Source organism: Melanaphis sacchari, unplaced genomic scaffold, assembly GCF_002803265.2.
Source record: "Melanaphis sacchari strain LSU unplaced genomic scaffold, SCAv2.0 Contig7_pilon_pilon, whole genome shotgun sequence".
NCBI classification, from domain to species: Eukaryota; Metazoa; Arthropoda; class Insecta; order Hemiptera; family Aphididae; genus Melanaphis; species Melanaphis sacchari.
In genome coordinates, this window is record NW_020271560.1 from 4,407,554 (window position 1) to 4,421,817 (window position 14,264).

Genomic DNA, 14,264 nt, shown 5'->3' on the forward strand with positions numbered 1-14,264 from the left:
TATGAAGATTTTACAAATTAACGTGATGAAAATAAATATGACCATTGAACACACAACGTCCTATATATTTTGATCAGAGAAAATGGAGTAATTACGAAAACGTAGTTCCTATGTAACGTTTTATAAAATTCATGAGATTATGTTCTACGAATGAATGAAGGTTTTTTTTTACAATTCTGTTGACTGTAAATAACTATATCTATTAACTGCTTTAGCAATTTTGCACCATATATATATATATATATATATATATACCTACGTAGAATATTTTTTGAAACATTATATGAATGTGGTGTGTCCTAGATACTACAGATTCTATATAATGATTATAACATATAATAGTGTTATAGTATAATATTATAATTGGTAGGTACCTACATGGCTATATACAGTTTACGTGTTATTGGTGTATAGTGTATACTATTATTTATTATTAAAAGCGTGAGGTGGAGTGGCATCTGTGTGACGTGCAATAGCTGTGTTTGATTAATATTTAAATTGAGACCAATGCAGTGTAAATATGTAGATATCTAAGTACGTCTATAGAATGATAGCGGACCAAATCATCTAGTTGCGAGCATAGGAATTAATCAAATTTTATGTCTTATGTGTTTCTTAAACTAGAAACTGTGTTGAAGTATATATATATATTTATATATAAATAAATACCAATCACGGAGATGGAGTTTAATGTAATACTCTAAAAGAATGTAATACATACATATATATATATATACAAATACGGGATTCTGCAATGTATTTGTCTTCAATTTCAAATTGATGAACTTATACTCAATATACGGTGTAGGTAATATATATTAATATATCTAGTGAGGTAGAATTAACTTTAAGCATGAAAATATAAACAATATTTTTTTTTTATTAATTCAAGTGAATTATTCAGTAGTCAACATGTGGTGATACTATATTGAATACATATGGATAAATAATTACTTTTTTTTGTTCTCCGTAATCTTTACATATCAATAATATGTTTAAAATTGAAAGTCTTATTAAGTTTACAATAAACACCTGTAGTTTTTACGAGATATACGTCTTTGACCTTTGTGCACATATAAAATATAAACAACCATTGACTGTCCATCGTTTACTTAATATTATATTCGTGTTATTTTCTGAGATTATTTGAATTATTCAAAAACCTTATAGGTAAGTGTTATAATCGATTACCCGATCAAGATTCAATTCAGAATTTAATCTAATATCTATAAAACTTTATACGTCCGCTACTTATGAATAAATAGCTTAATTTGCAAAAGTTACTTTTGGAATGCGAAAAAATTGACCAGAGGCCCAAAATAAAAGCTGACCGAGAGGTGATAATCGATGCATGATTGTAGATCGATACCTTTCGAAATGCGAAGTACCTACCTACACCTATAGATCGTAATAGGTTTTAATATGTAATACTTATAACGAATGTAAAATCACTTTGCTACTGTTCATGGATTTTAGGTCGTCGAAGCATCAGTATGTTGGTTTAATATACGTATAGCCATGATTATGTACCTGGTACACCTAATAACACAACCGTCGCCGTCGTCTCAAACACCGTCGTGCGTCGTCGTCGTTACAGCGACGGCGACGGCAGCAGGTAGTAAGAAGTGTAACCTCGTAGTTGAAACGAGTTCAGCCTCTACCGCTCACCGACCGCACTGTCGCCGCCACCACCCCCACCAAAAACCCGGTAAGCACGGGACGTTCACCACGTTCAGTCGGAGACCGTCCATCATGTTGTGTGTACGTTGCGTCTGTCGTGTCGTCGTACGAATGCCGCTCGAAAGTTTTACCGCCTCACCACTATAATAATTTTTCAGTGCTCACTAAACTATATTTCATACGTGTTGTTATATCTTTATTTACAAATTTTATTTTCGCGTGTGTGGTGAAAATTGTGAGCTTATTGAAATAGCACCCGTCATAGAGACATTGTGTATCGCCATTCCATAGATCATGGTTTACCAGCATTGACGAGTGAGTGTATTTTGTACTACATAACGTAAATAAATATAAAACTTGTAACTCGGGAGAATGTAATAGCCAATAGGTATTTAAATACGTATAGTTGTGACAAGATAATAGGAGTGTGTTCAAAGGTTTTTCTTTCTGAAACGAAAAATGGGGATATGATTCCGCAACTAGCAAAGCTCGTACAGAGAGAAAGCTGTAATTTCTCGGTAATGCATTTTTTATTTGCGAGATTCGATTAACTTAAATCGATAAATCTACCCCGAAAACAATAACAGCTATATAGTATTGGTCAGCTAGTTCAGTGTGGCATCGATTTAGTATGTAATTATAACTACATAATATAATGTTAATCCACTGAGGGTTCGCTAAACGTAATGCGATCTGCGTGGTGGTCATGCACTCTTTCCTGTATTGGAGTTTCTCTCAAAGTACTTCAATTACCACTCGTATACCTGAAACTTATCGCTCAAGACGGTTCCATTTGCAACTCAAGCAGAAAATTGTTTTAAATGATCGAAATACTATAATATATCAATTGATATTGGTGTATATAGTTTCAAATACAATATAACTATATTAAAAATAGATCGTTGATTGATAGTAGTCAATAACTGGTCGCAAACCCCCACACAAGTTTGACAACATTATAATTACTGTAAATTATTATTTATAGCATTGTACGCAAAATGTTGTTATACCACCAATAAATCACAACAACTATTATCGGAACAAACGAATCAATTTTTAAAATTTTTTTCTGCTCTTTTAAGTATTTATATGTATATACTTTTTACCTACTTTATAAGACCTACCAAAATACCCAACAGTTTGTCTCAATTAATGATTTATGTGACTATAGCTGCCTAACGTGAATGAAATAATGAACATTCCTCGGTACATAATAATTACACAAATTATCCAGGTTGAATTGATGTGTCTTTGTTAAACACACATATATATAATACATAAAGTGTATATTACAAGATTACTATTATTGAAATTTCCCTACATAGTTTAGAAAATCAATTAGATATTTTAAGTTCTTGTGTAAAGTGTTGTATATTTAATAATTTTTTGTGCATCGATATACACTAAATATTATTTAATAGTTCTACCTGATATCTATGTAATCTATTAAACAATAAACTAATTAATATTTTGTATAAAATATGAACATAAGAATATTCACAAATTTAGAGTTAAGTAAGTTTTTGAGTTCAGTTTCTAAGGAATTTTCTGCTAAGGTAATTTTTTTTTTACAATTAAGTCCGTTGTATGTGAATTATTCAAAATAAATAGTATAGGATTTGTGTTAATTATATTTGGTTTGTATAAAGAACTACATAGGTGTAGATAGATACTCTATACTATTAAATACTTCTCCTTTATTATCTTTTTTTTAATAAAATATAAAATATGGTTTAAAGTAAAATTGATGGAACAAGTCAGACACAGCAGGATATCCCAAAAATACATGTGCATACACCTTCTTACGTGATTTTATGATCAACCACCCTGACTAATGTGATACACCATTATTACCTCTATCGGCTATAAAGAATACCTACAATAGGGGTACCTGTTCAGAAGTTTGTTTCCAGGATTAAAATATTCATTTTTAATACAGTTTGTTCAGTGTTCAGTCACGTAAGTTCAAATATCACGTTTTGAAAATACTCAACAATAATTTACATCCGCCCGAATTTTAGATAATAAAATAGACGGTTGATCCGTTTTCTGTTTAACTGTAATGTTCGTAAAATGTAAAAACGTTATGCCATATTATTGAACAAGTAAAAAAAAAAAAAAAAAATCAGAAACAATTTATTGTAAGATCATTTCAAATTGTTTTTTATTAAATTTTTGAAGAATTTAATGATATTATACATAATATAATTTATATCCATCATATTTTTTCTAGTAACACGGAAATTGAAATTATAAATTATTTATTTATTTATATACTACTTTTCCCTTGATTTTATGAAGTGTTATGTAGTAATAGTTTTATAAAACAAGCGTATTTACAGTTTTGATTAACAGCTAAAAACAACTATACCTAATCTATTCAATATATAAAAATACCAAAAACATTATATTCCTCCACTTAAATATCAGAAATTGTTTTCGTCATAACTATTTCTATGATTTTTGATTGGTTGTGCTATAGGTATTATTGTTGAGTACGCATGGTAATAACTAATAAGTAATAACTAATAGAGAATATTATGTTTCTTTATAATAAATTAGTGTACATATAATATATTATTATTATCTTGGGAAATAAATTAGTATCGTTTGATCATAGTCAGTTCTTTCATGTGTGTGTCATTTCGTTAGAAGACCATTCTTTGTTCGTTAATATCATTTAAATGACTGTGAACGAACAACTTTAAATTACCAAGTTTTAATTTAAAATTTAGTTTTATACTAATGTTCTTGTAGTGAATTGAACACATTTATTTTTTTTATTTTAAACGATTACTGTTAGATTTTGAAGTGTCGGGGGTGATATATTATTGACCTTAAGGATTCAATGATTTCTCGATCATTTTTAGCGTATGATTTGTATAGAAGGTGATAGAGTAATAATAGCATTCATAATTCATATTTAGTGATGCTTGTACGAGGAAATGTTCTATACATCTTACTACGTGTTTTCATATAATGTTATGTCAGTATGTTGTAGTGAAACCTTATGTACCTTATGTATTACTTTTAAAATCAAGATATGAAAACATAGCTATCGTCGAATCGTTGTATATGTATTCGTATATGTGCTACTTGCATAATCTATTCCGTTTCTTGGTGTGCCGAGCGGCTGTATAGATCTCCAGGCGATGTTAAGGCCGCATTTTTTAATGTAGGTCGTCTTATCTTCGATTTCACCAAACCGTCCGCTGGATTTAATAGTTTATGAATTAATGTTTATCAATTTTGAGTTTAATTTACATTATAGATATTGAACGCAAATATTTAGAGATAAATATGTGATTACTGACTTCATACATGTTAACAAGTATCTATGGATAATCAATACCAAATTGGTACTGATTTAAAATTTATGTTGAAAATGAAAACAATACTTGATTGTATTGTCTAACGTTATTAGTATTTAAAAAGTTTCAAAAACAATTTCTCATTTATAATTTATATTAACCAATAAAGCAATTAAATATTTTAAATGAATAATATTTATTTTTAAAATATTGAATACATTTTTATAGGGAATACGCGTTTAAATAAATAGATTATATTATTTATAAACAAAAATATATATATATACTGTAATATTGTAAGTATTGATAAAAAATAAAAATAATTTCTAGTTATTTTGTAGTATTTTATATACCTATACATTTCAATATTTAAAATTATTAGTTACAAAATTATTATGTAACAAAATATTTTAATCAATTATTTGTTATAATTAACAACAACCCTATTTTTTGTAAAGGATTGTGAACTCACGTGGGTTTTTTTATAGAGATAAATTATAAAATAAATTTTTTGGAATGGTCTGTTATAAAATATTGGTAAGATATATATACAAAATGCAGATGGGTAGACAAGTAGTGTACTAATATTAATAATTTATTTCTCATTAATTTTAATACACCCTATTAATATTTATATTCTTAATTTGATGCTTAAATAGCTTAAAATAATAGTGTTATAATTATGAGAAACAAGAAATGTAAATTGAAAATTAATTGCTGTGGCTATGACTTATAAACTATATTGTAACTTTTTAATCTTTATGACATGCACTTTTATAGTAGGTAGTAGGTACCAAAATAAGTACATAATTAAACAAATAATATTATAAAATAATTATTTATTATTTGTAAAATATGATCACTTCTCGGATGATTAAATAACATATTTAGCAATTAAATGGTTTTTCTATTGTGAAACAATTTTTATCTACTATGGAATTATGGTATAGAATTGAAAATAATAAACTTTAAAAATTATTTTTCCTTAAAACATAATGTTAAAATCAACAGTTTGTTTGATACAATATGTGCATCGTGTATGTTATAGTATAATATTCTGGATAATATTACAGCGCTATAAAATATATTTTATTCCTAACAATTTTAAGGCATACTTTTAAAGTATTGTAAATTTGTGGTACTTATTGTATTTTCAGTCTTAATGTTTTCATTTAGGTATTTGTCTTTGCATATATTAGCAAATTATTAATTTTTAAATATTTAACATGCCTGATTATAATAGTAACGGACTCTTGCGTGACGCCAATCACATCTATCGAAATTAATGAGTAATGAGACTATCCAGGTTTTAGAATACTTATATGGGCTACGGATGAGCAATCACAGAAATAAATAAATTACTTAACAAAAGAACCATTAAAAATACCGTCATCATATCAGATAATATTTTATTGTATCAATAAAAATATTAAAAAAGGAATATTGTAAATATAATCTTTTGAAATTAACCACTTGAAGATGTTTTCTATCTTTTTATGAAACGCATATGTTTAAATTTAACATAATTCATATAAGTCTTAAACAATAAATATTAACTAATGTAGACTCTATAAAAATAATAATGCTATATTAATATTGATATACATGATATTGAAAGTTAAAATTATATTATTGTTTATGAAATGTTTTTACGGTATTAAAGCATCGTGTATAACGGTGTCTTCAGATTGTCATTCCACAACGTTATATAAAGACGTGTAAACATTGCTGAACACAATCTGTTCCGGTTCATTGTTCGTTTATTGTTTATGAAAATGTGAGCATGAATTTTTATTTTTTATAACTGATTTTTTTTTAGAAACTTTTAAGTGAATTTATGCCATTTTTCGCACATATACACATAGCTCTAAATACAAAAGTATGTATATAACGTTATATTATTTTCAAAACATTACAAATAAGGTTGTGGAATTCACTGCACTATTTGCATTACCATCACATATTTTTCTACTATTTTAGATTAGAATTTTTTATGAATAATTTTTTTTATATATACACTGATTCTAAGAAAATTATAATTTATAAATCTTTATAAGTTTAATTAAATTGTCTTGTTTTGTTTAACTTTATTAAAAATATAGTATCTACATATACCGGTTATTCTATTATTTCGTAAGCCTTAATCGCCAATTAATAAAACTAGATAACCATGTGGTGGTGCATTAGTGTTTTTATGTTTTTGCGTTAACGAAATGAGTTACATATCTATTTATCATTATTTTACAACTGGTTTTTTTCTCCAAAATCATGTATTTTAATGAAATCAAATTGAAATTAAATTCAGCATAAGTCAAATCTTGTGTAATTATGAAACCTGTTTTTTACTTTCTTCTATATATATCGTTTCAAATAAAATCATTTTATTTCAAAACTAAAAATTGTCCACAAAATGATTACTAGGTATCTAATTGTGACTGGAACATATTTTAACAAGGGTGACAAAAGAGTAAAGACACAATAACTGTCAAATCAAAAAAGTTTTTGCCGTGTCATTAAATAACTAGTTCACAATATTAAAAAGGGAGACAATTATTTGTTTCGACGCGCTTACGTCTTAATCAGACTTTTGTTTAGATCAAGATAAGTTGATAAGTGTTACAGTACAGATTTTATCGTAAATTTATATAAAATAAACCATTTCAGGATTTCTATACTGCAGTATTTCTATAATAACTAAAAATTATTTCTTTTAATGAATTTTCCACTAAATGTATCTACAAAACCTAAAATATTTATAAAAAAAAATAAAAATAGGTACAACATTGTATACTTGTGGTATTAGTCGTTTAATTTCCATAACCAAGACGTGTCTTGTGTTTCCAAGCATACACCATCATCAGTAGTCTGTACTAGTCCATATACTCCCATTCACTACCTTTAAAAAAGAACTCCAGTCCCGATAACACCAGCATAAGAATCGTGTTTTTAAAATAAATAACAATATCTCCATAAAAATAAGCGAGCGTACGCGATGTCTTTGTGTATTGTCTTTAACATAGGTATTGCAATGTGTATTGAATATTGACATTAGTTATTCCGATCACAATTTAAACGAAATATGTTTGTACGTCGCGTATAAGTACAGTAGTTTATTTTTTTAGTATTTAAATATATAAGTTTTTTACTTATTAGTCTTATTACCTATACATCCCACTACTATACTTCTATTAGTTCTATTTATAAAAACAATGATGTAGAAAATTACGTATTAATTTACATTGGCTTACATTATGGATTAGCGTTGAATGCTAAGATTTTCCAGTGAGTAATGATACTAGAACGAATATTACATTGGAATTTGACAATAAATTGCAAAGAACATGTTTTAATTATTTAGTTATTGTATTCACATAAATTCCTTGGGTATAAAATAGCAATCATCTATGTGTTTTATAAAGACGTTGTGAATCATTATTGCTCAATTTAATATAGGTACTCTTTAATAATAAACCGTGATATTGTTATATTTATACTTTACACAATCGTTTATCTTCACAGGAAATCAGAAAATAACAACAAAAATGCCGCCTTCTAGAGATTCAATGGCCTACACCAAAGGTCTACTCAATGGACCAGGACAAAATAATTGTTTTCTTAATAGCGCTGTACAGGTAAGAATTTATTTAAAAAAAATTTTATAGTAAAATATATGTATTTCTTTTATCTATATAACATAATATACTATTTATAATTATTTCTAAAAATTAAGTATTACCATTTACTCTAAATTGGAAGGGAGGGGGGGTCAACACGTAGTAGGTATTATGCGGCCCTCACTTCAATTTAAAAACCATCAATTAACTGTATAGTGTATATAATATATTAATATTATAAGAAAAAAATTATTTTAAGAATGTAAAACTACAAAATATTAAAAATTAAATAATCTTTAAAAGTGTATGAACATTTTATCTTTATTGGGTCTGATAGCGATAGCATGGATATCGGACACACATTAATTATCGATACGGATGATCAGTCGATCAACTCAAGCCAATTTTAATAAAATATTATTTTATTTTAAACTATTTTTTTTTTTATTATAAATAAATATATTTTTACTGATTATTCGTTGTGGTTAAATTATAAAAAAATGTATTGTTGTATTATAATTTAATCATTAAATTAGAATATATGATTTTTAAAATGTATGTGGTCCACAACAACGTCTACTCAAATAATGTGGCTTAGTCTTCACAAAAGGTTAGATAACCCTTCTCTAAAGTATATCATTATGTTTTAGCCAAATCTCATTAATAACCTTTAACATAGTTTTCAAGTGGGATTTTTGTGAACCTAAAAAGTTGCTTAAGTGTGATTAGAATTTAGAAATTATGTATGTAAAATGTAAATCTTAAAGACTTGTCAATAAGGTTCAATATTAATTCTTGGGTATGATTTTATTCGACAAATCACAATGCGTCTAGCTATAAATTGCTAGCATATATTTACGATATATAATTCACACTATATGGTTAAAACATATGTGTTTTTATCGCCTATGTCATTCGTGCAAAACATTAAAGTTATTATTATTGCATATAAAATTTGTTCGGCTGCCAGATGTTCTTTCGCCAATAACTATGATTACATATACGCATACATATGCGCATAGCAAACAAAAAAGCTTAATATACCATCAACATTTTTAGAAAATTATATAAGTATATAATATATTTTAAAATAGTATTTTTTTAGTAACCACAAAGTAGATATTCGGTAGGAATAGTAAAACTAACTGCTAAACCTGTGAATAGAAGGATGTTCTCATGTGGTCATTATACAAATACAATACGGTCGCCGGAAGTAGAATAAGTATCTCATATATACTTGTATATACTTAAATGAAATATATTCCGGTTTGTCTACTCTGGGATTGAGAAAAAAAAGTTGAATGAAACTGACTCATTTCACCATTTGATAACGAAATTGCTGTTGGCCGCGTAAAATAATAATCTGATGGCTGCTGAAATAGTTGCACAGATGTGCACAGTGCCCACATGAAATTAAATGTTGTATTAATAACGTCTGAAATAAACTATTTGATGTTAAAATAGATTTACTGTTAAAGGAAATAATTTTTAAAATACTTTACGGCTATAGTCAATTATTAACTAATTGATTGTTGTAAAATCTCATTTAAACAGAGACTAATGTAGATAATTATACTCTCTTTCAATAGTTTTTTTTTTTAAGAAAGAAAATATGTTTATATATAAGTATTATATCATAAAATATATACAAAATATTATATAACTGTAATGAGCGTCAATAATTTATATACTACATTACTAGGGAATGACACAGGTATCTTATCCTTCAAAAGATAATGTAAAAAAGTATATATAATCGTAACAGTCGTATCTATCTACTCGAAAATCGGTATAGCGTACGACAAATACGTAACTGTATAAGATATAATGTGTCGTAAATAAATACGTGCTATCATATTGTTGTTTTGGTATTTTTAATTTTATACATAACTACAATAAGTCATTTAATTATTGTTATGTTTAAAAGATTAGAAGAAATATAAAGATATTATTCACCAAGGACCAAAGATCTAACTGATATACTCGCTATACCATTTACGTGTATTTACGGGTATATTTGATAAGCTTTTAAAGTATAATATTTAAGCACCATTCGCCTGTATAATTCTTGTAAAATAAAAGAATTAAAATAATTTTGCTTCGATATTTTCTTCTTGGAATTTTGATAACTTGTCTAATTAAACTAACTAATCTAGATAATATTTTTTATTCCCCGGGGCAAAAAAAAAAACCTTTAGATCATTTGAAACTTATATGTTTAATATGTAAATTCTACTATATTATACGAAGTAGCAGAGTAAAAAAAAAAAAAATATAATTATAATACAAACCAGCAACTACACAAGGAGCTGAAGGCGTGGCTTAAAGTAAATTTACAACTATCTATATAAACGTGTATTCTGTAATACTATATATTAAAATATTTTACGCACATTTCATACTGTGTATATTACACACATTTGATATAATAAATTCTGAGTTATTCGTGTCTATATGTATACGTGTGTTGTTTCGCAAAGTTAATGTTGGGCAAGTGTCCAGTAGAAGTAAAATACCTACATTTTTGATTGATGCATGGCATTCTTATAATTTATAAGTCATTGCTGTATCCAAATGGGCACGCCTGAATACGGTTCTAGCGCGTATTGATGAAGTTTAGCCCGATTTAGGCCATTGAAAAAATATCGTAATGAAAAAAAAAATAAAATTATAATTAGTTTTTGCAACTGATTATAAATTTTAGATATCTAAGAGAAAAAAAAAGTGTCAAAAATAATGAAAATTAAAATAAACCATAATATATGGTACCTACGCATAAGTGCAAAATCATTCTTGATAGTTTTTATATAATTTCAAATTAAGGCATTATAAATTAAACTGGAACCTATTGTAATTAATTATCAATCAATTCTGATTGCGTAGGTACTGTATTGTGAATCACGGTTTAAACTTTTTCATGAATAGGTAAATATTGTTAATAGTGTACAGGTGCATAATAATATTATGCGCATTATACATCATTATGTTTATTAAAGTAAACATTTAATACGAGCTGTATGACGTGTTAAAATAACATTTGTGTACGAATAAACATACTTATTAAAATATTAAATAGTTACTACTGTATAAAATAAATCGCAATAATTGCGTAAAATTTTGTTTTGGTACATAATTATGTTTAAATTTTGAGCTGTGATAAATATAATTAATACTTCGAAAAATTATTATTGGTGCATTGCAATAGATTACATATATGCAATTTCAAAAAAAAGCATAGGCTTTTGAACTATTTGAATATGAATATAAAATTTTTGTAAAACTTTTGTTATTAATAATACAAATTAGTATTATTTGAAATTTATGCAAATGTATAGGAAGTAAATGGGTTTTTAATTTTTAAATTTAATATATTATACTTGCTGTCATTTGTTTTTGGTGTTTTGAGTAACATGCATAAGTAATAATATTATTAATATATTATTTAATTTTTAAATAAGTAGCTATTAGTTAATGTTACAAACCTCATCTGTAATCGTATATTATTTTATTAATATTTTGTTGGCTTAAAAAATATTGTTTAAAAAAAAATTATTTAAATTATTTTATCCTCATAAATTCAATAATGCAATGGTCGTAACCTAGTTACCTGAAACTTTTTCTAAAAAAAAATCATTGTGGTTGACACGGCATTGCACGATGAGTTATTTTTCGAGCGACATGCAGGAAGTAGGAAACACGGTTCGGTGGTTCCGGCCCATTGGGGGGACGGCATGGTGTAATCCCTAGGGTAGAATGACGTGACAATTGGCCGTTTATATTGCTAATGATTTTATTTTGAAAAAAAAACAACAATAATAAAACTCGACGAAGAATGGAAATCATAAATAGATACATCTCCTAATAGACATGTGCTGCAAGTGAAGTGGTGGTTAGCAACTATTGAGTATTGTAGTCTGTATAGGTAATCCAAATTTCAACTTACAACTAATGTTCCGGCGTGTAAGCACGCTAACAATAATGTGCCAAGGAAACAGAAATTAATTTTCTCGTAGGAAAACGTAAGGGTTCCAAGGTGGAAAATAATATATACTATAATATGTTATAAAGTACATATTCGAAGGGCCCCGTGGGAATAGTTTACCAACCGAGACCGCGTTCATGTATGAGAACCCACGCTCATTATTATATTTTTACTCACTATAGTTTATTAGCTATAATAATTAATAATGTGTTTTTATTTTATATTTAATTTGTGTGTATAAACGTTGTCCGTTTTCTTCATTCGATGTCAACCTGTACACAATCAAGTGGTTTTCAATAGCAAGGAGGGGTAGTTTTGCTTTACTGCGTGTAAAGCAAAACACCATTATATTATACATTATATTTACATCAGTGTGTTGTATAACTTTGGTGCGTGCTGAAGTGTTTCATCTTCTTAATATAAACAAATCTGCGCCAGACGGACATTTTTAACATCTCCATAAACCAATGGCCAATGTAATAACCATAAAAATTTCGTAATTAATGATCCATAGCAAATTATGTCTTCAATGATTTTAAATAATGGTTATATTTACTTATTAAATTATCGTTTAGAATTTTTAGATACACGTAGGCATATTTATACGACTTAAATTTTTTTTTGACTTTTTTAATTTTGATTTTATAAACTGTTTCTCAATATATTCAAAATGTATAGCATGTTTTTATATGTTCTAATCATAAATAGTTCATAAGAAATTATACCTTTTACGGTACATAGCATGATAATTGAAATGTTACTACTGTTATTCAAATTTAGTCAATATGTAACTCATGTTTATGATGTGATTTGGTGTATAGATTGTTATGATAATTAATTTGGTTGTTTGCTTTATATTATTTATAAATAATTATGAAATGTTTCGTTAATTTTTTTCGTTGTTATGTTTAACGCTTTTAATATTCACAAACGTTTTTAGAAACTTTCGTTTTTTTTTTATTAAAATAAATAAAAAATATAAAAAAAATAATATTAAATTATTAAATACATTTTTTTTTATGCTTAATTTGTGTGACAATAAAACACTTATAGTTATCAAATGTTTATGTATACATTAAACTATGTAAATTAAACGCATGTAAAACTATATTACAGAATACTAGAATATAATACAAAATATTATTATATAATTTTTTAACGTCTTTAATATGGATATAAAATTAATTTATAGTAATACTATATTATGTTCCACAAAAAATATATAATAAATGTCATTTGTTATTGTAAACACTAATTATGTTTTATAAATTATAAGCCAGCAATTGTTTAAACTTAAAATTATATTACATATTCGTGGGATGTTGTATAGTTTAGTGCATGCAGCTACTGGTTTTGGTATACTTTCTATAACCCGTTATGTGAGTTTAAACAGTGAATTATAGTGGGCTGTAGAATTATATTTGAATAGATGTAGATTATAATTTACTTAAACTTAAGTAATATATACCAATTTATTCATGTTGGTAAATATCTAAAATTTAATTTAATTTTGATTTTTTAGGTATGGTATACGTATATACTTATCAATTATACAAATAAAATCCATGTTTAAACTTTATCGAGTTTTAAATGTATATATCATATTATTATACAGCTTCTTTATTACGGTATTACGTTGTATATACTCGTAAGTTAAAATAAATTATCGTTCCCATG

The 14,264-nt window shown here is 26.6% G+C and overlaps 1 protein-coding gene across 1 annotated transcript in view; it reads left to right on the top strand.

Moving 5' to 3' along the window:
• Window positions 1–1,746: 1,746 nt before the first annotated feature.
• The window catches only part of LOC112601923 (bromodomain-containing protein DDB_G0280777-like), a 37,537-nt gene continuing 25,019 nt past the window's right edge, over window positions 1,747–14,264 (top strand). Inside the window, exons 1-2 of the mRNA XM_025349811.1 lie at window positions 1,747–1,995; window positions 8,511–8,623. Of these exons, the coding sequence (XP_025205596.1) occupies window positions 8,534–8,623 (90 nt within the window). The 5' untranslated portion in view covers window positions 1,747–1,995; window positions 8,511–8,533. The remainder of the gene's footprint in view (window positions 1,996–8,510; window positions 8,624–14,264) is intronic.